Raw genomic sequence first — 25,333 nt, forward strand, 5'->3', positions numbered from 1 at the left:
CCATTGTCAAGTACTTTATGATTGGCTACAGACCAGATTGCCTTTTTTTGTGAAACTAAAACACACTTACTGTGTTATTTTGATATTTCTATTTAAAATAATGTCTTTAGTGTCAAATGCAATTTCTTGTGATTATTGCTTTCTCATATATGTATTATAATGGGAAAAGTATAGGTATCCAACAATATTTTTGAACAATATGTAAACAATGTGAATTAATAGGGTTAAAAGAGTAAATTTAATTAGTAGCATTAAATTAGGGTGTAGTGTATTTTTATTTGATTGGTGGTTGTTCATGTTGTTCAAAATAGTCATTGTTTACCTAGCACTCCCCATTATAATGTAGTTAGTCAACAATGGATAATTACATTGTCAAAACTTTCAAGCTAAACACATGTCTTTCATTCATCAAAACTAAACTTAATCATTTAAATTACAAAAGCCATTACTCATAAGTTTACTAATGCTGTAGTAATTTCAATTCAAATTACAACACAATATCTCAACCATACAAAGCACTAAAGAGGAAAGAACATGAAAATGTCACTATAATTCCAAGCAACAATGTTGAAATGACCTTGCATTTATTGTTGTTTGAAGCTGTGCGTATGTCCTCCTTTGTCCCATCGACATCTTTAACAGTATCAGTCTCTCTTTCATCCTCTTCATCTGTTGTATCAATTCATTGGAACTTGAGACATCTATAACATCTTTGCCATCAAAAGATGCCACATATTCGTCCATCCACGCGCAGAAATTGCAATGAGGAGCTTTCTTCTGGAAAATAAATAGCCCTTGAGAATGTGAAAAGAAAATAAGTCACTTATTTTAGCAACATTGACAACTAATTACCTTAAAATAGGAACACCCAAAAAAAGCCTGCTTGGGTTGTTTTTGGTGGAAGACTCAAACAAGATGGCATATGTTCAACAATTACAAGTAGGTGCTGTGAATTTCTTCTTCTTCTTAGTGGTCACTCTCCTAAAGCTCCCAGTAGAACCCAGCATTGGACTTAGACTCTCGTTGTGCCTTTGGTCTTCCATTTGAACCTGTGTCTTCACTAGCCATGAAATGGAGAACTCAATATGCCCAAATGACTACAAAGAACAAAAACCCTAACATCTTAAACGTTGAAAATTTTCACCCTGAACCACACGATGTTGTTATGGCTACTGTGCAGGGGTCGATTAGTCCCGAATATGGACGCACAATATACACGTGGACTAGCCACTGACACGTCAACATCCCACCGTTTCTCTTCCAGTTGTAGGAGTCGCGATGGGTATTTCCAATAGAGGTTGAATACCTGTTTGTTAATTTCAAATCCTGCAAAAATACTTTGTCCATAACCCAAATGGTTAGGGACCAAAATGAGTATTTACTCTTCAAGTGAGAGAAAAAAAAATAAAAACAAATGGAATGAAAGCTCGTGCATTCTTATTATTTTATATAAATACCTTCTTTTTTAGTTTATAATAACTAAAATACAAATGTAAAATAATCTAAATAAAGGTAAGGGAATGAAAAAACAAGGTAAAGGGTTCACATATGTGTTCGAAATTTTGAATACACCTGCCTTGAGCTGTAGAGGAACGAGGGAAAGGGGATGGTCAGAGGTAGGCCAAATATAGAAAAGATAAATAATTCAGGTGTAATTTTGTGGCAACATGAAAACAAATTTTCTCATAAAAGCCGAAAATGTTTGTTAAGTTGTTACAAATACAACAAACAAGAAGATTCTACAATCACTAAATTTAATAACTATCGATTCTCATATAAACTATAAAGTGCTAATCGATACTCATTGCTTTTTCGTTTATTATTTCAAACTGCACAAATAGAACACTTGCAATTACATGATTAAGCAAGTAGTGCAACAATGGTGGCTGATATGGGCATGTCCATGAATGCAGGAACTTCTGACTATTTGAAGAAGTATCCAGAACGTAGAATATCATTTTTTCAAAGCTCTTACATTGTTGGAGTTTCTTTTGCTGCTGGCATTGGTGGTCTTCTCTTTGGTTATGATACTGGTATATACATACGCATATGTGTTATATTATAAAGGCATACATTTAATTAATAACATTTCATACTAAATATCCAAATTGATTTAATTTATAGGTGTGATATCTGGTGCTCTCTTGTATATAAATGAGGAGTTTGAATATGTCAAGAAGAGCTATTTACTTCAGGTAACATATAGAAACATAATATCTTTAATTTAATTACTATCAATTTTACTATGTGTATACTCAAATCAATTACCAAGCTATTATATAGAAAGTACTTAGTATTTTTTTTTTAAAAAATATTATCCTATTCTAAAAAAATTTAATATTTGATAATTAATTTGATGTTAAATTATTCTATTAGTCCATATAATTTGATTGAATTTGTAATTAAATTTCTATATTTAAAAGAATCTAACTAGGTCCTTATACTAATTTTAAATTTGTAATTACATTCTTACCAGAATATGATCGGATATATTCACTACGAGTAAGATGGATGAAAATATTTTTTTAACATTTACGATTAATAATAAGCTTATTACAAGTTTAAAATTGGTGCAGGACCCAATTGAAAACTTTTAAAATATAGGAGGAACTTAATTATAAATTTAAATAAATTATAAAGACTAGTAGTGTAATTTAAAATTTGACTATTTAGTTGAAAAAAAATCAATAAATAGGGGCTTGCTTTTTGTGTCTATGCAGCATTTTTGAATTACTATAATACATGGTTATTATATTGTATATTCTGTCTCACAGGAGATAATTGTTAGCATGGCCTTGGTTGGAGCAATTTTTGGCGCCGCCATAGGTGGTTACATTAACGATGTCTTCGGACGTAGGATTGCTACTATCATAGCAGATCTTAGTTTTATCATCGGATCAATGATAATGGCTTTCGCACCAAATCCTATGCTTATCATAGTGGGCCGTTTTTTAGTTGGCTTGGGTGTTGGTTTTGCCTCCATTACTGCTCCTTTATATATTGCGGAAGTATCACCTTCTGAAATAAGAGGAGGATTAGTTAGTGCCAATTGTCTTATGATTACTGGTGGCCAATTTCTTTCCTATGTCATCAATTATGGCTTGACAAGAGTAAGCTTCACTAACTTGCTAATTAACTAATAATAAATATATTTATCTTCAATTATAGTTTACAAATATCGACTTATGTATGCATATGCAGGTTCCAGGGACTTGGCGTTGGATGCTCGGACTTGCAGCTACACCAGCTCTTATTCAATTGGTTCTCATGATGTTTCTCCCTGAGTCTCCTAGATGGCTCTACCATAAGGTCTAGTATATAATCGTTATTGGTTTCTTTTAATTCAGTATAGTGTTAGTGTAAAATAATTTTATACATAAACATCGTGCTAGCAAAAATAATTATTCTTTGCATTGACAACATGAATGTTTATCCAAAAAAACATATTTGATTAGAAGATTATATAAAATATTTTATACTACCAATATATAAAAATTAAACTCATATGTATATGTGTGTATATAACACTTTGATTCCTTTGAACTTGCAGAATAGGAAGGAGGAAGCTACCACTGTGCTTTCCAAAATTTACCCATCACCTCGGTTGGGGGACGAAATAGCAATTCTTGAAGATCACTTGGAAAAAGAAAGCAAGAACAAGGTCAAGGTTAAATTTAGTGATGTGTTCAAATTGAAAGAAATCAGATTAGCATTCATCTGTGGAGCTGGACTTCAAGCATTCCAACAATTTGTTGGAATTAGCGTTATAATGTACTATAGTCCAATAATAATCCAAATGGCGGGCTTCAAGTCCAATGAATCAGCATTGTTCTTGTCACTTGTTGTTTCAGCCTTAAATGCTGCTAGCACAATTTTGGGCATTTACCTAATTGACATTGCTGGGAGGAAAAAGCTTGTTATTGGAAGCTTGTCGGGTGTGGTTGGAGCCTTGATCCTCCTCTCTGTGTCTTGTATTATTATAGGAAATGGGAACAAAAGACAAGTTTTTGGATGGCTTGCTATTGCAGGTTTGGGTGTGTATATTTTATTCTTTGCACCTGGAATGGGACCTGTTCCTTGGACTTTGAACTCAGAGATATACCCTGAAGAGTATAGAGGGTTATGTGCTGGCATGTCAGCCACAGTAAACTGGATTAGCAGTGTGATAATGTCAACTAGCTTCCTTTCAATGGCGGAAGGAATTGGACTTGGCCAAAGTTTCTTGATTCTTTTGGGAGTAGCTGTTCTTGCAATAGTATTCGTAATCATTTATATGCCAGAAACAAAAGGATTAACTTTTGAAGAAGTGGCAGACATTTGGAACCAAAGAGCCTACGGAAAGGATAAAAATATAGAGAGCATCATTGAGAAAGCAAGTGCATGATTTTTTAAAATGCACAAATCATTAGGTAAAGATTATTTGCGGGATTTTCTAACTTCTAAGAGGTCAATGTTGTAATGCATGCTCCAAGTCTCCAAAATTTTTCTTGAGCCTTGGAATTTTTTTCAAAAGTTGTTTATATGGGGAATAGATCCTCTTAATTGTTTTTCTCAATTGTTTTGACACATGTGATATTTACCATCCAACATGTGAGTTATATATTAAAAACGGTCAACATGATCAAAGTATAATAGATGCATTAAATTTGAGTTTTGATACCTTTTTCAATTGCAATTTTAAGTGTGTGACTCGCAAAATAAAAATTTTCTTAATTCTAAACAAAATTTTATATATATAAAAGGAAGAAGGTAGAATTCATTAAAAAATACGCACTAATTATTAAAAACTAAGGTTGAGATTTCTAAAAGTTGGATTAAAAAAAATTGTCATCACAGTTTGCACAAAATCTGAACATATAATTTTATGGATGGATTCGAAAAGTGAACGTGACTTGGAAAGAACAACAAAACGGAAGATGACGCTGCGATGAACAAGTGTGAAGCAAAAATCTTGAGTTACGATAAACAAGCGTGAACCAAAAATCTCAGTATCTCCCTTGGTATTCCCCCGAAAATGCATCTAGAAGTAAAAGCATTTGGAGTTGAGCTATAGACTATGAGGGAACAAGGAATCAATTTAAAGGGACAACCTAACTTTACATTTTTAAAGCATAAAAATTAATACGCCTGCCGTTACAGGAAATCCAATTACTATAGTTCTTTTTCCTGCTTCAAAGCAGAAAACCAAAATTGAGGGAAAAGGGGTACATATAAAGATGTCAGGCGCTAGTTGAGTTTTACTTGGCACTCAAAGTAGGAAACTGGCCATGATCTCCAATGGCTGGAGCTCTTTCATTTTCATAGCCAGCAGCATAGCCACCACCAAAACCACCTGTTGCACCCCGACCACGGCCTCGGCCACGGCCTCGGCTACGGCCTTGGTTATGGTAAGTCTCACCTTCGGCTGGCTTCAAAAACTCATTAATGCTGACGGACTAAGAACATGAAACCAAATCAGACAAAAAGCACAAGTCAGAAAAGACGGCATGTACGAAAAATGTGAAATAAACAGGTGGAAGTGGAACCCATAATCAATATCACAATAGTATAAGGGCAACTTCTACATGAAATTCCCGTTCAGTGAAATAAAACAGTGAACCAAGTAAGAACGGCAATTAGTATGAAGGCTACAGGGGGTAATTTTCACTAAATGAAAAACGGAAGATGCCAAAAGTTATCGAAATTGATTTTAAATGTTATAGCAAACATGAGAAAAAGCAACAAAACCATACCTTCTTGGATTTCTCTTCCTTCTCAAGAGCCTCCTTGCGCTTATCCTTATCTGATCCCTGGACAGAAGGAAGACCCAATTGATGTTATGATATCCAGAATGTACTGTAAACCGAATATAATAAGATACAAAATAGAAGAGAAATGTGCAGCCAAATATTTTTACCAGTTTTATAAAGATGTCATCATTGTCTTTCTTGCTTGACAGTTGCTGCATGGATTCAAAAACTTTTGTATCTACCTTCCTCTCTTCAGTCTTGAGTGCTTGCAAGGCCTTCCTTTTCTCTTCTAGTACTTTTTCATATTCTTCCAGAGTCATTTCCTATCAAACAGATCAATATCAGTCAGACAATGGGATAAAATAATTAATGAGCACAATTTATGGAATTCTGCAGATCACTTCTAATGTTTAATTTTGAACTTTTACGTTAAAAACCTTCCCTTTTGCTCCCCCTTTCCCAAAATCCATATTCCCATTCGCAAACTAGTGTGTGGGTGCAGGTGCAGGTGTGAGAGAGAGCAGAACAATCACCTTATCTTCAGCTTCTTTTTCTGCTGCTTCATTAGAAGGTTTCTCCTTATTTCCATCTGCTGCAACATCATCTTCACCAGAAGGCTTATCATCACTCAAATTCTTTCCAGTTTCATTCGCTTCCTCAGCCGCCCTAAGTAAATTTAAAAAGATAAGAAATGTGCAGCAGCACATTCAAGAAAATAGAATAAAGTAGAAAACATGTGTCAAGGATTGTCATCAGAACTATTTAGTGCATGGTTGTGACATGAATGCTTACGGGGCATGTTCTTCAGTTTGATTTCCCCAATTTCCTCTCCCAGAACCTTCGCGTTTGAATTCACTTCTGTATAATAGAAGAAGAAACATAAATAGAGGAATGGAAAGTCAGAATAATGAGTACTCAGTTCTTAGTGTAACATTCACCCGCGGCCAGTCCCACTGTGTCGTTCAAATGCTCTTCCTGGATGCCCATCTTCACCACCTTCTCCATTGCTGAAGCCTCCACCACGCCGCCGACCCCCTCGATAAGGACCTCGGAATCCACCATAACCAAGCCTTTCTGACGGCTTCCAGGTGTCTCCTTCAGGAGGACCATGACCAGCAGGGGCAGCAAATGAGTTCTCATCACCGAAATAGTCACGGTTGAAACCACCAGCTCCACGGCCACGACCATGTCCACGCCCACGTCCTCCACCTCCACGTCCACGTCCGCCGCGGGATGTTTCATTTCTTGCCTCCCTCACTATCACAATAAAAATCAGAATGTTTAGCATAAAGTAAAAGGAGATCAACCATGATACGAGCCTCATCAACAAAAAAAAACCTAAGGAATCAGAATTTCAGATTACATAAAAGTATAAAACAAATACATGCTTAACTGAAATAGAAGAGAAAAAAAACACCAAGAAAAGTTATCTTTCTAATCTAAATATTAAAGAATCGGTTTTAAACAGAAAAATACATGATTTTTTAATACAAGCTAATTTAATATTGAATAGCTAGTTTGAACCGAATCATCTTAAGGGACTTCAAGCACCATTGGAAAAATTCGAACCATTCTACAGCAAATATATTTTCGAAAACAGTAACATGTAAGTTTCTGTTTTCAATTTTTATCAATGTGGGATTACAAAGTCACCTTCACCTTAAACCAAGCATATCATTTTACATGGTAAATCATGTTAGAAAGAATAGAAACACATGTAAGAATAGAAAAGTACGAAGCAAGTTTCAAAACAATTTGGTGTAAAAAGAAGAACAAAAGGAATGGAGCAAAAGGGAAGAGCATGCTACGTGTCAGAATTCTATATTGCAAAACAAAACATATAGTAATATGGCAGAGTAGTGAATGTTCGTATAAGGAAACAAGAGCGCATAAATCTTAGAACGCCATAAATAAAAGAGAGTCCAGAAAGAAAGCAAAACGATGAATAAGAATTCGCAATGAAAAAAGAGAAAGAAAACGGAACCAGCTTGAGAAGGAGGGGTAGGCTTGGTGGGAAGTTGAGCTTGCTTGTTGAGCTGAGGTTTCTTGGCGGCGGCGGCGACGGCGGGAGGAGCAGCGGACTTCTGCTGCTCGGCTTCGATTCGGTGGGAAGGGTCCTGTGTATCGTCGGACAAGAGATCGAAAGGGTTCATTGTCGCCATTGGTGAGAATACCCGGAGAAGACGAAATCGGTGGCCGACGCGGTGGCTGCTGCTCCTCCCTGACGGGGTTAGTGTATGTTATTCCACCGAAACACAGATCCTATCTCATCAACAACTCCATCTATCAGCGGACCCAGAGAGAGAGAGGGGGAAAACGAAAAACCCTAGCCGCAAAAGATAGAGAGTGAGAGAGAGAGAGAGTGAAAGAAACGCACAGCAACCTCATCTACAATTGCGGGATTTATTTGGGAATTTCATGCCCCTTACTGCATTAGGTTACTTTTTCTAGAAGTAAATAAATGTACTATTATCATATCAATATAGTACTAATTGTATTATCTCGCTAAAAAGTATAGTACTAATTGTATTAATTAGGAAATTTTCTTTAATTATTATATCAATATATTTTTATTTTCGGAACAGATATTCGCTCATCATTATTTTTACAACTTAACAAAAAGGGATTTTTTTAAAATAAATATTTTATTTATTAAAATATGTAATTAATAAAAATTTTACGAAAATGCACTTTATCTGTCAACCAAATACATATAATCTTATTTCGTTTATAATATGTATTTTCGTAAAATTATTATAAATTATATATTTTAATAAATAAAATATTTATTTAAAAAAATCCAACAAAAAGTTAGTCACTATATTTATCACGGTCTAAATTTGGAGTAAATTTTTTAATCTTGTAAATGAAAACCAAAATACGAAAAGAAACTAAAATATAAATATTAAAAAAGTACATCAAAATACCTCAATCTGATTTTTGTATGACTATAACTATTGATTCACTTATTATTGTAAGAAAATCTTCAAGGTGTAGGGATATATTAAATGTTGGTATATACTAAAATTTAGTTATTTATATAAATTATATATTAAAAATAAAATATAAATTAAAAAGATTTAAAATAATACATATGATTATTAAAAAATACTATATAAATAAAAAATAATTATTAAATGTTATTATATTTGTATATAAATATATATTTTATTTTATATATATTTGTATGAGACTTTGCGAGTATAGAATGAGAGAAGGATCACAGACTTACTGATTTTGATGGTGACAAGATCGAACCTTTAGAGCGATGGTACCTATAAAGATACTTTAACGCTCAAAATAGATCTAAGAAATATATGTGAGGGTTAGAAATGTATCTATACCTAAAGGAGCTATAGACTCCCTTTATATAGTTTGCAATCGTTATCTTATTCTTGTTAGTTAAGATAAAAAAAATATTTGAATTTGAATATTTTTTTCGGTAATTATTTGAATTTGAATATTGATTAGGAATTTATGGTCACTTGGCTAATTTGGGCCGCAGTGATAGCCCGAATCTAGGTAATGAGGTCGATAAAAAAATATTTAAATTTAAATATTGATTAGAAATTTATGGTCACTTGACCAGTTTGGGCCGCAGTGGTGGCCCGAACCCTAATAATGAGGTCATTGCTGCTCTGATAAGAGACCTGGGGTCGGGCTTGAGTCAGGAACAATATTCAATGTGTATTTTGTATTTCATATATTTTGTGCAAAAAATATTATGTGCAACAAAAGAATAGTTACTAAATTAATCACTATATTTTTGTGTATAAAATATAAATCTATGTATTCAATTTTATGTATATTTTATATTCTAATAATTCTATATAATTAATTAATTTGATAACTGATTTTTTGTGTACATATTTATAATTAATTCTATATTAATAATTTATTTAATAACATTTTTAATATACAAATATATGTTAATTAATTTAGTAAGTTTTAATGTATATATATTATTTTTTAATAAAATAATAAAATGTTGATATCTACTCTATTTACGATTTTGAATGTGACCAAAAGTATTCATTAAAGATTTAGTTAGATTTGACAGGATTAAGTGGGATTTGTTCGTTTTTTAGTTCTTTGTTGGTAGGTTTAGGGTTTATGTACATTTTCTTCTTTATTATAATTTTGAAGGGCCATATTTTCTTATTCTTATTAATTTGGTCATTTGACTTACTTTTGTCAACAGTGAAGGCAATGCAATAGATATATCAAAGTAAAATTTCAAAGTTTTAGTATAGTATAAAATTACTGTTGAGTGCATTTTGGCAATTTCACATGTCAAATAGTAATGGTAGAGAAAGTTGACTAAATGGCATAGATAATTAAATATACAAAATATACGTAAATAAATAAAACAAAGAACATTAAACTGCAAAGCAGCTACAAATAACTCAATACATGCAACGATTACATTTTCTATGGTCCAAGAACACAGCAGAATGACTACCGTATACAATACAAACACACACTATACTCTCATTTTCTTATTTTCTTTTCATTTTTTTCCTTCCTTAATTCCTATTTTCTGTGTTTCAATTGTTCTTTTTCAATCAATTCTCCTATTTATATGGTATCTGGAACAGATGCTATTCTACCTGTGAAGAGGAGCAAGCAACTCAGGAAGAGCAGGAAAGCATACACACACCGGGTCGATATGCCCATGCTGGCGGCAACCGGGCATATTTTTCCATTCCTGGCTGCTCATCAAAGGGATGCTCAACTAACTTGAGCAACCGGCGAACTTCGCTAAAATCACCTATTTCTGCAGCGTCGATTGCAGTCTGGCACAGATAGTTTCTGAGAATAAATTTAGGGTTCACGGAATTCATCGAGGCCTTCCTCTGATCATCGGAAATGTCACTGGTCGAGAGCTGCATAACCCCAAGAAAAGCAATCATATTAAACAACAATGGCATCATTGCCTGTTGGTTGATTGCATCAAATGAATAGAGTTACTGTAGTACGTACCTCATGTATGTAAGCCTTCAACCAACTGGTCCATGCTTCTTTCCGCTCGTTGCCGATATCTAATAGTACAGACTTCAGTGGGATCAACAACTCATCATCTGGAATGCTGGTATCTGCTTTAATATTTGAAAGTGTCCGAAAGAAGTTTGTGTAATCAACCTTATCTACAGCCATATTACTAAGAAGTTTACTGATCAGTTGCTTATTATATTTAGGGAGGCCAAGCTTCTTGGTCATTATAGCTTGATAATCATCCATAAATTTCGTTCCATACCTGAAACAAAAACCATAAGGAGACAAATTTAAAAGCAGTTCAAATCTATTCCTCCTACAAGGGAAAATACATGCAAGTATTACTGCTACCTTTCCATAGCATAATTCGCCTCTTTCTCATTTATTAGTTGAGCAGCTGATAGAGTTGTTGTGAATTGTGCAAGATTCCACAAACCAATGTCAGGCTGGTTTGCAAAACAGTATCTTCTACCTGGAAGATCTGTGGTATTTGGGGTAAAGCTAGGATCAAAAGCATCCAAAAAGCCAAATGGACCATAATCGATAGTAAGACCCAAAATGCTCATGTTATCAGTGTTCAGCACACCGTGAGTGAAACCAACCCCCTGCCATTTCGCAATCAAGGAAGCGGTACGTTCAGCAACCTCCACCACCCAAGCTGACATAGGATGACACCATATGAAAAGACAGACAGAGCTAATCAGAACTCAGTTTTACTTAAAATAATCCCACAAATAACTGTATCATTATCCATATATTTGAAAAAACACAATCATTGTGTTAGTAAGGAAGTTAGAAAGAATACAATGAAAGTTTCTATGTTCAGAGTTTTTATGGAGCTAAATGACCTTGTGAACACATAGAACAACAGCCTATGAGGTATAATGTATCAAAACCTTACAAGTGTTATCCCCAACAACAACAACAACAACAACAACAACAACAATAATAATAATAATAATAGAACCAATTCTTGTCTTTTATCTTTCATTGTCATAAACATTGAAGTAATCTGAGCAACAGAAGATACCAACTGACAACAGCAGATAATAAAAGCCACATGACTTCTACACCAAAATTTCAACAAAGCACTTTGATAACAAAAATGCTAAAGTCAGCAGTATAATCCAGATTCACCAATTTGGATATTGCAGTGTCAGATCTTGTTCCCTTACCTGCATACTTGTTTGAAGTAAGATCCACAACAGAATGATCTTCATCACCAGTGCTAAAAGATAAGCCTTCACTCTTACTCATGTTCTCAATATGAGGAAAATGGTGTCTAATAGCATAGTCTGCCAAATCACGGACAATACCTAGATCCTCTTCACCTCTGGAGGCATGTATTTGGTATGACCCAAAACGGAGAAAAGATTGGGCAACTCTGCATACAATTGCACCAGGTTCTTCCTTCGGGTTGCCACTGCATGTGTGATATTAAGTTATTGAAACATATTCATCAAATCAACCTTCAACATGTGCATATAACAATATTCTTAAAGAAGATGTCAGTCTCCAAGTCCAGATTTTTCATCATATAAAATTAAAAGAAAGCCTAAAGTTTATATACTAAGAACTTGGGTCATTCTTCAGACGCTGGAATTTTACATGAACAATTACCAGCTAGAGACTAGAGTCATTATCATTATCATTAAACCAAGAAACATGAAAATAATCTAGCATTGTTGAGGTTAAAGTGAGCATACTCATAAAACATGTCTCGAGTGACCAGCTTCCCAGTGGTCACAAGACAAAGGGCGCGGGTTGTTGGAATCCCCAGGTGGTGCATTGCTTCACTACAAAGGAACTCCCGTACACTACTACGTAGCACCGCAAGGCCGTCAGCAAACCGACTGTAAGGAGTCTTCCCAGCACCTTTGAGTTGTAGCTCCCACCTTTCAGACTTTGAGTTCAGTATTTCCCCCAGTGTAATTGCCCTACCATCCCCCAACTGCCCAGCCCACATACCAAATTGATGTCCACCATAGCACTGAGCATAAGGCAACCTGTATACAGTAGAAACTCAATCAAGCCTAACTGTATCATTATTATCCATCCAAAAAAATCTGCTGACATCTATAAAACACTTACGCTCCAACCAATGGTGTTGCACCAGAGAAAATATTGGGAAAATCAGGCCTTTCAAATCTGAAACTCAAAACACAAAAAGGGTCAATAACTAATACTAAGCTTCACCAAAACACGTCTGACTACATTATTTGGTGTAGAGCATCCAGAGTTAAACCCTTCAATACAAGTACAAAATGCATGCAAAACATTAGTTGTAGTATTGATAATGGCACAATGCACATGACAATAGGAAAAAAAAACCAGCCATGCTATATGTATATAAAAAATTAACCACCAAATTAATCAATCATATAGAATACATATTGAAATACAAAATACAAAATACACATTGAAATGAGTTAAATTTATACACAAATTCATAATGGCTAATTTCGGTGTGCATATATAGTATTTTTTTGTAAATAAAAATAGTGGATAAGCCCCAAATAAATATGCAGTTTCCAAATTCTAATATATGAAACCGAACAATGGGAATCAAAGATCTATGCTTTAAGATGAACAGAAATTGAAGACAAAAGTAAAGACAACTAACTCTTTATGGTCCAAATCAAGGAGGTCAGCAACGGGTTCGGACCACGCTACAAGTTGGGGATCATCTACCTCAGCTGAGGGTGAAACCTTGGTATAACAAGCATGCAGCACCTGAAACCAAAACAATAATAATAATAATAATCAGAAAGAGGAAAAACGAAAACCTAAATTGGCGTGCCATTGAATCAGTATGGGATACGATATTGAAAAGGAAGTGAGAGGTGAGGGTAAGGTACCTCTCTAGGGAAGGAATCGGTTCTGGGATCAGAGGGAAGTTCTTTGACGAAGGAATGGTCCCAATCGAGAAGGTGGAGCTTCTTCTTGGAGTGGGATTGGAGAGTGTGAGTGGAGAGGCGGTGGGTGAGGGAGTCAAGGGAGGAGGGGGATTCCTCCATGGAAGATGCTCCGCATGCAAATGAGATTCGAGTGCGAGTGGAGCGGCGAGGGTACAATGGTAAATTGACCCTGGCGCGTCGCAGAAAGAGTGATGTTTTGAGAGAGAAAGAGAAATGAAAATGGGCGAAGGTACTCGTGAGGCTCAGAGACAGCGGCATTACCATGTTGTACTTTGCGTTTTGCACTCTCTTTCTCTCCCTTTCTTTATTCTTCCCCTCTCCTACCAAAATATTCTAATGTATTTTTAAGATAACTCCCATGTACATGTAATAGATATTAATATATTATAAATAATTTAATGCTATTTAATTATCATTTTTATATAATAATAGTAAAAATTTACGTACTCATTACAGAAAGTTAATATTTGAGAGAAAATAATTGGAGGTGAGTTTTCATCAAATATTTTTATATAAATACTTTTTAAATTATTTCCAATCTTTTTTGCATTTTCTTTTTCAAATAAAATCATAAATCTACAACTTTTCTAATTTTTAATGTAAACTCTAAAGTAAATTTCAAGAAAAATAGAATTATTTTGGTGAATCATGGTTAATTTATTTCTTGAAATTTTATTAATTCTTATTTATATTTGGGATATTGTGAATAACGATTATATTAATTAAGAATAAATTTCTCTATCCAAGTCATAACTCTAACTAAGTCCAACCAAGTATTTTAAATTTACGCGCGCGTGTTCATTGCCATCGCTGTTACTGCTTTTTCTTCTTTTAAATTCGCGCACGCAGGTTCCTTCCTGTCTTCTTCTTTTCCTTTTTTGTTATTTTCTTCTTTTTTTATCGTCGTCACCAACAACACCAATATTTCACTAACATCTTTATTAGTTCTGATTTTCTCTGATACTATTATTAAATAATTTCGATTCATTTCTTAATTTATTTTAGATTCATTTGGATCCAGAAATGAATTCGTTGTGGTTTTGTTGATGATTTGATTTTTTTACTGCTTGTTTAAATCTAAACTAATTTCAGTTCATTTATGAATTAACTGAAGTTCACTTGATGCTGCTGTTAAGTATTGACCAAATTTTTTATTCTTTAAAAAATTTCAATTCATTTATTACTTTAATTTAAGTTTATTTGGTTTCGTCTCGCTTGAATTTTCTAAACTTGTTTATGTGTAGTTGTTTAGTTAGTTTTTGTTTAAATATGAACTAATTTCGATTCATTTGTGAATTAACCGAGGTTTACTTGATGCTGCTGTTAAGTACTGGCCAAATTTTTTATCTCTTAAGAAATTTCAGTTCATTTCTTAGTTTAATTTAGGTTCATTTGGTTTCATTTCACTTGATTTCTCCTCCTCATTTTCAGCTTTATCTTCTTCTATTTTTTTAATCTTTTTTTTTTTCATCTTCTCCTTCTTATTTTATTTTCTCAAAATTATTCTTGATTTACTCTCTTAAGATGAATAAAACAAAGAAAAAAGAACGCGAAGAAGAAGGAGGAGGAACACAAAAAAGAAGGAAGAGGAATGCGGAGAAGGAGGAGGAGAAACGCGAAGAAGTAGAATGTGGAAGAGGAGAGAAATACGGGACGTTTATGTAGTTAGAGCGTATATTCATGCTCCACTAATAAAACTGATTTTTATTGGATTTTGGTCAACTTGGTTACCAAAAAAATTTGAATGTATAACAGCTCTCGTTAATTAAAGAATATTTACCCATTTTTGTCCTAAAAAAATTTCGGATCAGACACTTTAGTTCCCAACTAAAATTAATTAATCGATTAGTCCCTAATAATTAACTATGTCAGTCACTTTGGTCCTTTACTCCATTAACTCTAACGGAGGACAAAATAGTCCATGACAACTCTAACAGGGGACAAAATAGTCCCTAACCTCCTTTGTTCAGAAACGACACTGTTCTCTCTCAATTTCCATCGTATCTCACATAACACTAACAGTCTAACATTGTAACTTCGAGCTACACAATGCACACTATGCAACTTCAATGTTCACAAAAAGAAGAATCCTCAATTGTTCTCAACCAATTCATACACAATAAACTAATGACTATGTCTTTGAAGTACTTCTTGTTTTCGATGGATTCCATAAATCTAGACAACAAGTCTAATTTGTTAATACCCGTCGTCGTTGTCGCCATCTTCCTCATCCTCTATTCTATCATTTTCATGACCACATTGTCCACCACTCTGATCGCATTCTTCAGCTTCTTCTTTGAACCAATAATCACTTCAGTTTCCATATGAGTGACAACGGCGATATTGCTCATTGTACTGATAGCTTGGATACAATGTTGAAGCTTCCTGCCAACTTGAACTCCGAAAAAGAAGGAATGAAGCACTTGGGGTCTATTTCAAATAAGAATTTGCATATGATGTCGAAGGAGAATCTTCTCATAATGTTCTAATATCCAACAATCTATATTGCTTGTCAGAGAGTAGAGAAAGGAGTGTCCTTGGAGTAATTATGGAACTTGATGATGAGGATGTGGTGGATGTTGTTGAGGTTGGAGGTGATGCTGTTATCAAGGATGTGAAAGTGGATGCTTTTGGTGGGTGAAGTGCGGAAGAGGTGGGTCTAATAGTCACAGAGATTTAGAAAGTGTATAGTCCATGACATGTTGAGGTCAGTGCGACATGCGTGCCAATTATACCATGATTTGATCTTGGAGTTGAAGAGGATGAAGGAAAAGATGGAAAAGAAGACCGTGAAAGTGAAAAAGAAGAATATGAATGTTGGGGTTATGCGAGATATGATAAAAATTGGGGAAGAATTGTGTCGTTTTCGAATAAAGGGGTCAAGAATTATTTTGTCCCCTGTTAGAGTTGTCAGGGACCATTTTGTCTTCTGTTAGAGTTGACGAAGGCCTTAATTAATTGACGAAATTAATTGTTAGGGATATATCGAGTAATTAATTTTAATTCGAAACTAGAGTGTCTGGTCGAAAATTCTTTGAGGACCAAAATAAGTAAATGAGTAAAGTATTGTTTTTATCCCCAACGTTTGGGGTAAGTCCCAAAATTGTCCCTAACGTTTCAATCGTCTTATTTAAGTCCCTAATATTTCAAAATTGACTCAATGTTGTCCTGCCGTTAGGGATCCGTTAACAGAATTGACGGCGAGACAAAATTGAGACGATTTTAAAATGTTAGGGACTTAAATAGGACGAAAACGTTGGGGACAAAAACGATACATAGAAATAAATTTTAATTTTATTCTTCAATATATAATATCAATTTTTTACTATACATAGTATTCAATTATTTTCTAATCACATCTAAGTAAATTATACTTAATCATATTACTTTTATTCTAAATAAATTATTTTTTTTATAATTTTACTCTTAAAGATTTTTAGTTATCATTAAATGTTTGTAGAATGACTAGTATATAAACTTGAGTAAAAGAAAAAAATAATATATATACAATAAAATATAAAGTATGCCTTTTGTCTCTAATGTATCAAAATTTTTTAAAATTATAAAAAAATAAATTTATTTAAAATGAAAGTAATATAATTAAGTGTAATTTACTTATATGTAATTAAAAATAATTGAATACTATGTACAGTAAAAAATAAATATTATTGAAAGATAAAATTAATTTAAAATTTATTTTTATGTATCGTTTTTGTCCCTAATGTTTTCGTCCTATTTAAGTCTCTAACGTTTCAAAATCGTCTCAATTTTGTCCCGCCGTCATTTCTGTTAACGGATCCCTAACGGCAGGACAACAATGAGTCAATCTTAAAACGTTAGGGATTTAAATAAAACGATTGAAACGTTAGGGACAATTTTGGAGCTTACTCCAAACGTTGGGGACAAAAGCGATACTTTACTCTAAGTAAATAATAAATACCCTTAATTAAATATGGTTATATTACTAAAAAATGTTTTAATATAGTTTAAAAACACCAAAAAGCTAATAAATAAGTGCCAATAAAAAGTTGGATAATAAATAGAAAAACAAAATTATCATATAAATACTAAAAATTAATTATATATGTTATTTTACATATATATTTTTAATATATGTTTATATTTGATAATTAACCTTTAATTTACCTATAATATAATCGATGAAAAGATTTCTATTTTCTAGTATATAAAGTGATGAAGATGCTTTGACTGCACAACGATCTCTATCTCCTGGAGTGAATTAGATGATAACAAAAGTGTGTGTGTGTGTATAGATATATAATATAATTACATAATTCCAAAATTACAAATGTGCTCTTATAAAAGGATACTAAGAGTAACTTGCTTGAAAATTTAGTATTATTGATTATAACTTAGTAATAACAAATAAACAATTATTTCCATTCAAGATAGAGGGGAAAAATAGGAAAAGATATTCTAAAAGATTATGAGAAGAGTTAATTATTAGAAAGAAATTTCTGTATCAAAATTATTAAAAATAATTGATTATACTAAAATCAAAAACAAAAATAGGAAAAAAAGAGAAAAGAAGAAGAGAATCCAATAAAAAAAAAAGATGAGGATAGTATTCTCTTTCTAATTTATACTTTTTTGGTATTCTTCTTAAATATTACACAAATCATTCTTAACAATTTTGATAAAAAAAAAATCCTTTTTAAAAATCATCTCTTAAATAAAAAAAGCAGATATTTATTTTCTAATGCCCCTACATTATAGTAAAATTAAAAAATTTCCCCAAAGAAGTTGAAAAATTGCAAAGCTGACGTGTTCGAAAGCACTGGCCTGAAAGCGTTGAGCAAGATCCATTGGCCTCCAAACCTTCAATTCAAATTGGGTCTCCTTTCAATCGCCGAAGACCGACGAGCTTCTCTCAATTTTGACGCTCGTGGACCTCAATGGAATTTGATCGCTCCGATAGCAGTGGTGGGTCATTCCAAAAATTTCATCTTTTTCCTTCCCTGTTTTCTTTCTCGATTTTTAATGTTTTCTTAGTGCCTATAATGTGTATTGTTCTTGGAGACTTTGGCCTTTATGGGCAGTGGATTGCTTCTGAATTCTGATGAATTGTATTCTTACTTTAATTTATTTTTATTTTCATTAGTTTTAGATTATTTGAGCTTTGTTTAGTTACTAGAGTGGTACTGGACTGAAATATCAACTCTCTAATTCATGAAGAAACCCTTTTCGGATTGCTGCTGTTATTGTTTCAACTTGCAAGTTGATGCTTTGTTCCTAGAAACTGCCACATTGTGGGCTTTTACCATTTAAGATGATTTTAACTCCATATTTAGATTAATAATTGCAGCTGCTTTGTGGTGATGGATGTGTTTGAATAAATCATGACTAGAAATTGATAAGTGAACATTTAATGTAGACCTGTGTATTTGGCTAGCAATCTGTGTTCTTTTTGCTAAACCTGATTTTTGTCTTACAGAATGATTGAGGTATTGAGTTAAGAGATTTGTTTTGTGCCACAAATGATGGGTCCTGAATCCTAAAAATGAACATTATTGATGCTTTATGTGCACTTATATGTTTATGAGCATTGCACATTCTTTCACAGAAAACTCATCCAAAGAAGCAAGAATAAGAAATAAAAAGCGAAAAGCATGTACTTGCTTTGCTTTGTCCTTGAAATGTGTCATCGAGTGAACGAAATGGGTATTGTCATAGGAAAATTACTGTAAAATTAGATTGCAAAGAGTGGAAAGTATAATCTTTGAAGTGGAAAGCATCGCATGCACCATGTCCAATTAATAACACAAACTATGATATACTCGATTTGTTTTCTAAGTGATATTTGCAGCAGAGGGAAATAACTTAACTGATCCAAATAAGTCCTATAGCAGGATTTTGTGTAATTCTTTGCCCTTAAGATCACCTGTGATTCGTTGTAAATCCAAAGATTTTCTATTCAGCATCAGTCCTCCTTGATGTCCATAGTCATAATTGATGTGCAAAATGGAAATTAGAAACCATGTCAGTTTTATGCTCTGTTTTCATCTGTTTGCATGATAAAATTAAATATCAAAGGAAAAGTTCGGGTGAATATTTCAGATATGAGAATCGGCATCATAGATGAGTTTTTATCCCATTTTGACTATGCCGTATGGATTTTAGTATTAAAGAGGTTACTAGCATATTAATCTCCAATGTCTTAAATGCCTGCAGGAACAGATGATGATTTTCCTCCTTCCCATCGAAACAAATTCAAACAAGCAGATCATGCAACCGGAAACGGCAGATTAGCAGCTGTAGGTTCTGGTCCATTTCCTAGGGTGCAAAATGACATGGAAACCCAAATCCACAACATTGAGCAAGAAGCATACACCTCTGTTCTGCGGGCTTTTAAAGCTCAATCTGATGCAATTACTTGGGTATGCATGTTTTTATTCGTTAGCTTTGTTTCCTATGGATTGTGTTAGATAGGATTAAAGGTTCTTGTCTTTGTACATATGCACTTCAGGAAAAAGAAAGTTTAATTACAGAGCTTAGGAAGGAGCTCCGTGTATCAGATGAAGAACACAGAGAACTTCTATCCAGGGTCAACGCCGATGACATCATCCGCGAGATAAGGTCATATTATGTTTTGTCATGCCTTCTGCACAGTTTCTGTATACCATTGAACAAAATGTGGTTAGTTCTGCATTCCAATCTGGGGTGTAACCTATTGTGCTGTTAGGGAGTGGAGAAAGACAAGTGGACTCCAACCAGGCGCAGTAAATACTTCTCAACCGGTTCACGACCACATACCCAGCCCTACTGTTTCTGCTCCTCATAAGAAACAAAAAACTTCACAATCTGTAGCTTCGTTATCATTGGGTGCACCATCACCAATAGTTCAACCATCGTCATCCACGGCGAGGCAAGGACCTCCATCAGGAGGAAAGACTAAAAAGCCAAAATCAGTAAGTATTTTCATATTGGAGTATCAAAGTTACATGTTTTTGTTCCTTGTTGTCTTTTCTCAATCAGTAGAAGGGATTAATTGATTAGTTCTTTCTTAATGAAGTCCCTACAGTTACCTTCTACAGGTCTTGCTAGCAGAAGCCAGGTCACTAATCGGGGGGGTTGCTCAGGTGCCTTCGCAACAAATCAGCCTCCTGAAGCAACCTCTTATGATCCTATGATCGGAAGGAAGGTTTGGACAAGGTGGCCTGACGACAACCACTTCTACGAAGCTGTTATTACTGATTATAATGCATCCGAGGTTTGTTTATTATATACTTTAAAAAAATGGAAGTAAAACATGAACCTCAGTTAATTGTTCCACTTAAATATTTGACAGGGTCGGCATGCCTTGGTCTATGATATGAATGCGAGAAATGAGACCTGGGAATGGGTCAATCTAAAAGAGGTTGTTTAACTGTGAGATCTTGATAATATGAAGAAATCCTTCTATTTTCATAGATCCACTTTCTGTTCCCATCTCTATCAAATATCACTTGTTAGAGTTTATTTAAGAGTTTGTCTGTTGTTGATTATCACTCACTCAATTGCATTCGATTCTTGTTATTAATTATCTATTTGATATGCTAGATATCTCCTAAAGATATTCGATGGGAAGGTGAAGATCCTGGAATATCCCAAAGAGGTGTTCGGGCTGGTCCAGGTAGAGGGATAAAGAAGTCTGTGTCTCGTGGTGGTGCCGTTACAGTTGTTGGGAGAGGTAGGGGAATGACAAAGGTTCTTAAGAAAAATTTCATTTCATCACAAACAAATGGGAGCAGGAGGAAACCTACAAGTGATATTGAGTTACTCCACACAGATACCCTTATCAAGGAGGTATTAGCATATGCATTAGGGCATTCACGAATTTTCTTTTCCTTTCTTTTTTCAAGATACAAATATTTTGGCTCATTATTACCTGATAGAATGAAACCAAAGCAGGTTGAAAAGATTTTTAGCGCCAATCATCCGGATCCGGTAGATATGGAGAAAGCAAAGAAAATGCTCAAAGTCAGTATATAGTTATAGCATGTTTTCTGAATGGCCTGCATTTATCATCTTTAACTCATCATCAAATTTGATGGTTCAACTGTTGAAACGCAGGAACATGAACAGGCTCTTGTTAATGCAATTGCCAGGCTCGGGGATGCATCTGACGGTGAAAGTGGTAATAATAACTAAAGTAACTAGAAAATTTTTAATGTAGAATTGAATGGAAGTCGGTATTTCACCAAATCTGTTGTATCTTAATGATCGGGTATTACAAGAAAGCCAGCAAAACCATGGAGGCACCCTCTTTTTCTCTTGTAAGTTATAACTGTTCCAACCGCCAGCCAACATAGTAGTTGAGGTTAGCGTAATTGCTGGCGAAATACAAGGATGTGAACATGTTTTTTTACCCTTTGTTCTGTATATAGACTATAACTTTCTAATTCCCTCTTCAAATACTTCTCCGGCACCATGTGTTGTCTTATTCTGATCCTCTATCCATATACGTAGTATAACCAGCAAGAATGTTTAACTTGTTGATTATGAGACACTTTTGTTCCTTCAACTCTGTTGCTTTAAACCAGATGGAGAGCCTCCATTTTCCCAAGTACAGTCCACAGATCGGGAAATAGGGTGGAAGAAGCGAAAGCATGATCATTTGGGTGGTGTTTCTGTTGGCAAGTTGCCGACGGATGGCAGTGCTTCGTCTGCTCACCCACGTGAAGACAGACATTATAGATGACTTAAGCAGGGGGCTGCAGGGCCTTTTACCTTACCACTGTAATGTTCAATATGCAACCGTTTCTTTTGCATGATATGCATGTATATTATTTACCTTGTTTACTAGTGTAGCTTTTTGCCATTAGAATTGGCTCCAATCTAGTGAAACATCATATGTATGTAAATCTACTGAAACATGGCATATGTATAACCTGTAAATTATTAAACTTGAAAGGAAAGGATGGTTCTTGTGCTTGATCTGAATTTCATTCATTAAGAAGATTGACACACAAGACAACACAAATTAACAGTCTAATCTGCAGATCCAACAAGTTATAGGTTTATGTACATAATAAACTAATCCCAATCAATTCACACACAGCAATAGAAATCAAACTGTTTGGGTTCTATAATGATGCAGCGAATTTGACAATGAGATCAACCATCTGAGCATCATAAGCAGGCCCTTCCATTTGGAAATGGCCAACTCCATCGATGAGGTGCATTTCGACGCGACCGGCGGCAGAACTAAGCTTATTTCTGAGCTGCTTGACACTGGTGAACCCATCCTGTGTTCCCATAATGAAGAGTTTTGGTTTCTGGGACTGTATAATGGCTTTGTGGTGTCTTCCAAAGAGGATTGATGCAGTGATTCCAAATGGGTAACCAATGCTTACATAACCAATGACTTGTTCTATCTTATCAACAGCAGAGCCAGCAATAGGAGCACCTGCAATAACAAAAATACAAAACAAGTGTCAACTTGTCATGCCCTCAGGCAGAAGCTCTTTTGAATTTGCGTAAATTTTTTGTGCATAAGCTTCCTTTCTTTTCTTTATGTTTTTGCTTTTATGCTAAAATTCATTTTTCTTTTGGGGTCAACAATATCAAATTCTAGACCTTTGGATCGGTGACAGAAACACATGAAATCACTTATATGAAACCCTAGGGAGCAAAAAGATTCCATTGAGGATAATGAAAACGATGAATTGAATAGATCTGAGAGGATGCTGACCGGCGGAAGAACCAACCAAGAGGATCTTGCGGAGAGAGAGGTGGTCGGAGACCCAATTAGAGACGGAAACGACGTCGTTAACTTCGGAGAAGCCGGTGAGAGAAGCTCTGCCAGTAGACCTGCCGACGCCTCTCATGTCGAAGGTGACGGCGACGTAACCGTTTTCGGCTAAACCGGAGGCGATCCCCTTGAGGAGACCCTGCGAACCACCCAAGACGGAGTAGGGGTGAACGAGGACGATGGCCATGGTTGGGGATCCGTGTCCCTCTGACGGTTTGAAGAGGCGCGTGCGGAGCTTGACACCATCTGTGGAATCCACCATGAATGACTCCACTGTGTAGTTCGACATTTCTATTCTTGCTCCTCACTCAGTCGTGAGCTTCAACTGTTACTGTTTCGGAAACTTAATCAATTCAGAGGGGTTAGTTACACTTATTGCTTGCTTGCTTTAATGGTTTTGGGTCACACTCTCATTTATTCGCCACCTCCACCACTTTCTTCTTCTTCTTCCATCCTCTGCTTTCACCAAAAATGTGTCCAATTTAGAAAAGTACTAGTTTCAACTGACTTTAATTTTGATGCTTCAATTAAATTTATGTATTTAAATCATAAATTTTAAATTTTTTATTTTTTTAATGTAATAATATACCATGTTTTTAAATAGGCAACAATACCTATTCTTTGGTCACAATTTAAAGAGGCTAAATTTTTCAAGTAAGTTACAAGCCATTATTATCAATGATTTATAATTCAAATGACATAATATTTTTATATTCACTTAAGAAATTGCAGATTCGATTCTCTGTATGATTGGTAAAAAAAAAAGTTACAAGGCATGGTAATAAATGGTATGAATCCATATAGAAGAACTAAATCATGGTCATTTTTGCATATAATAGCTCCCTTCCCTGCAAGTTAATCAATCAACTGGTAACCTTTGAGCCAATGGTTTCTAAGCACTCAATTTTTTTCATTCATTTTTCCATTTTCGGTTGGTAGTTGGATTGATTGAGTAATGGAAATTGCTTTTGTGCTCAGAGAAATATAGATGTCATTATTACTTATTAGAGTCCAAGGGCGAAGTTAGGTAATATTTCGCGGGGGCCAGGAATTTTTTTGTTTTTTATTTTAATAAAAGATAATTAAAAAATATATTAAAAAATTAATTTAAAATCATAATTAAGACTCAAACTTATTCTTTATAAAATAATTGAATATATTATATATTAAAATAATTAAAAACAAATATCTCAAAATTAATTTTAAATATTATAAAAACAGATTATTGCATTTAAAATCTATAAATATTATTCAATTCTTTTTTAGATGTTTTCTGCAAAATTATAACAAATTATTAATAAAATGTATTTATATTTTATTTAAATAATTAAAATTACAACTATAACTTATGTAATAAAAAAATCAATAACAATATTACTAGAATTAAAATGAATTAAAATTTACAACTTATATAAATAATTGAATTTGACGATTTTTTTAATTCAAAGCTATTTATTATTAAATTCATACTGAAAGTAGCTGCAATTATCATCTTTAATTTTTTTCAAAAACTTAAATTACTATTATAAAATTATGTTATTTTATCATTAAAATCAGTCGTCCAATGCAACAAGAAACATCACCCATAAAACATATAGATCAATCATGTGAGGTACTAATACATTGCTGATTGTAGTACAATCTTCATCTCATATAATATGATAGACTGTATATAAAATTGACAATTGAACAACCAAATTAAGTGGACTCGCCTCTCCATATAAGAGAGACGCAACGTATAATCGTGAAAAAGATATGTAACAACTTTCATTAAATTATATTTCTAACAACGAAAAAATTAATTATCTACTTATCCAGACAACATATATAGTATCGAAAATGGAATTTATATCTAAAAAAATCAAGAATTCAATCTCTAATAAATCTTAAAAAAAAAGAAGATAAAACAAATAAAAAAATTATACAAAAATTAAACA

The 25,333-nt window shown here is 34.0% G+C and overlaps 5 protein-coding genes across 14 annotated transcripts; 2 read left to right on the forward strand and 3 right to left on the reverse strand.

Moving 5' to 3' along the window:
- Positions 1–1,879: 1,879 nt before the first annotated feature.
- LOC112709586 (inositol transporter 1-like) lies at positions 1,880–4,510 on the forward strand. Its single transcript, XM_025761471.3, has 5 exons — positions 1,880–2,033; positions 2,125–2,195; positions 2,775–3,110; positions 3,202–3,309; positions 3,551–4,510. The coding sequence occupies exons 1-5, from the start codon at positions 1,880–1,882 to the stop codon at positions 4,382–4,384; spliced, it is 1,503 nt and encodes a 500-aa protein (XP_025617256.3). The 3' UTR covers positions 4,385–4,510.
- A 428-nt stretch (positions 4,511–4,938) lies between these two features.
- LOC112712382 (RGG repeats nuclear RNA binding protein A) lies at positions 4,939–8,181 on the reverse strand. Its single transcript, XM_025765261.3, has 7 exons — positions 7,714–8,181; positions 6,668–6,986; positions 6,522–6,587; positions 6,263–6,395; positions 5,897–6,052; positions 5,733–5,789; positions 4,939–5,435 (listed from the first exon to the last, which is right to left on the reverse strand). Exons 1-7 carry the CDS (start codon positions 7,889–7,891, stop codon positions 5,238–5,240), a joined length of 1,107 nt encoding a protein of 368 aa, XP_025621046.1. The 5' UTR covers positions 7,892–8,181; the 3' UTR covers positions 4,939–5,237.
- A 1,927-nt stretch (positions 8,182–10,108) lies between these two features.
- LOC112712383 (uncharacterized) lies at positions 10,109–14,004 on the reverse strand. The gene is made up of 8 exons (XM_025765262.3): positions 13,583–14,004; positions 13,348–13,457; positions 12,816–12,872; positions 12,431–12,730; positions 11,900–12,147; positions 11,076–11,382; positions 10,713–10,986; positions 10,109–10,615 (listed from the first exon to the last, which is right to left on the reverse strand). Exons 1-8 carry the CDS (start codon positions 13,904–13,906, stop codon positions 10,361–10,363), a joined length of 1,875 nt encoding a protein of 624 aa, XP_025621047.1. The 5' UTR covers positions 13,907–14,004; the 3' UTR covers positions 10,109–10,360.
- A 4,383-nt stretch (positions 14,005–18,387) lies between these two features.
- Positions 18,388–22,585, forward strand: LOC112712385 (protein EMSY-LIKE 3). 10 transcript variants are annotated; one of them, XM_029289273.2, is made up of 10 exons: positions 18,400–18,586; positions 19,835–20,040; positions 20,130–20,239; positions 20,346–20,571; positions 20,685–20,873; positions 20,952–21,020; positions 21,203–21,448; positions 21,551–21,622; positions 21,716–21,779; positions 22,186–22,585. In XM_029289273.2, exons 1-10 carry the CDS (start codon positions 18,559–18,561, stop codon positions 22,341–22,343), a joined length of 1,368 nt encoding a protein of 455 aa, XP_029145106.1. In that variant the 5' UTR covers positions 18,400–18,558; the 3' UTR covers positions 22,344–22,585. The 10 variants fall into 10 exon arrangements, with proteins under 10 accessions (XP_072059712.1, XP_029145106.1, XP_072059709.1 ...); XM_072203608.1 differs by having other exon boundaries at positions 21,554–21,622; XM_029289272.2 differs by having other exon boundaries at positions 18,414–18,586; positions 20,676–20,873.
- LOC112712386 (uncharacterized) lies at positions 22,570–24,353 on the reverse strand. The gene is made up of 2 exons (XM_025765268.3): positions 23,337–24,353; positions 22,570–23,051 (listed from the first exon to the last, which is right to left on the reverse strand). Exons 1-2 carry the CDS (start codon positions 23,683–23,685, stop codon positions 22,729–22,731), a joined length of 672 nt encoding a protein of 223 aa, XP_025621053.1. The 5' UTR covers positions 23,686–24,353; the 3' UTR covers positions 22,570–22,728.
- Positions 24,354–25,333: the final 980 nt, after the last annotated feature.

This window comes from Arachis hypogaea, chromosome 9, assembly GCF_003086295.3.
Source record: "Arachis hypogaea cultivar Tifrunner chromosome 9, arahy.Tifrunner.gnm2.J5K5, whole genome shotgun sequence".
Lineage (NCBI taxonomy): Eukaryota > Viridiplantae > Streptophyta > Magnoliopsida > Fabales > Fabaceae > Arachis > Arachis hypogaea.

What these genes read in the sequence shown, in the direction of transcription:
- LOC112712385 (XM_029289272.2), top strand. Translation starts at nt 18,559, where the DNA reads ATGGAATTTGATCGCTCCGATAGCAGTG. An exon ending in CAGATACCCTTATCAAGGAG is followed by an intron (nt 21,449 to 21,550) that starts GTATTAGCATAT and finishes ATGAAACCAAAG; the next exon opens with CAGGTTGAAAAGATTTTTAG. An exon ending in TGCATCTGACGGTGAAAGTG is followed by an intron (nt 21,780 to 22,185) that starts GTAATAATAACT and finishes GCTTTAAACCAG; the next exon opens with ATGGAGAGCCTCCATTTTCC.
- LOC112712382 (XM_025765261.3), bottom strand. Translation starts at nt 7,891, where the DNA reads ATGGCGACAATGAACCCTTTCGATCTCTTGTCCGACGATACACAGGAC. An exon ending in ATGACATCTTTATAAAACTG is followed by an intron (nt 5,790 to 5,896) that starts GTAAAAATATTT and finishes CCTTCTGTCCAG; the next exon opens with GGATCAGATAAGGATAAGCG. An exon ending in AGGAAGAGAAATCCAAGAAG is followed by an intron (nt 5,436 to 5,732) that starts GTATGGTTTTGT and finishes TCATGTTCTTAG; the next exon opens with TCCGTCAGCATTAATGAGTT.
- LOC112712383 (XM_025765262.3), bottom strand. Translation starts at nt 13,906, where the DNA reads ATGGTAATGCCGCTGTCTCTGAGCCTCACGAGTACCTTCGCCCATTTT. An exon ending in CCGATTCCTTCCCTAGAGAG is followed by an intron (nt 13,458 to 13,582) that starts GTACCTTACCCT and finishes TTTTGGTTTCAG; the next exon opens with GTGCTGCATGCTTGTTATAC. An exon ending in GCAACACCATTGGTTGGAGC is followed by an intron (nt 12,731 to 12,815) that starts GTAAGTGTTTTA and finishes TACTGTATACAG; the next exon opens with GTTGCCTTATGCTCAGTGCT.
- LOC112712386 (XM_025765268.3), bottom strand. Translation starts at nt 23,685, where the DNA reads ATGTCGAACTACACAGTGGAGTCATTCATGGTGGATTCCACAGATGGT. An exon ending in CTTGGTTGGTTCTTCCGCCG is followed by an intron (nt 23,052 to 23,336) that starts GTCAGCATCCTC and finishes TTGTTATTGCAG; the next exon opens with GTGCTCCTATTGCTGGCTCT.
- LOC112709586 (XM_025761471.3), top strand. Translation starts at nt 1,880, where the DNA reads ATGGTGGCTGATATGGGCATGTCCATGAATGCAGGAACTTCTGACTAT. An exon ending in TCTCTTTGGTTATGATACTG is followed by an intron (nt 2,034 to 2,124) that starts GTATATACATAC and finishes TTTAATTTATAG; the next exon opens with GTGTGATATCTGGTGCTCTC. An exon ending in AGAAGAGCTATTTACTTCAG is followed by an intron (nt 2,196 to 2,774) that starts GTAACATATAGA and finishes TCTGTCTCACAG; the next exon opens with GAGATAATTGTTAGCATGGC.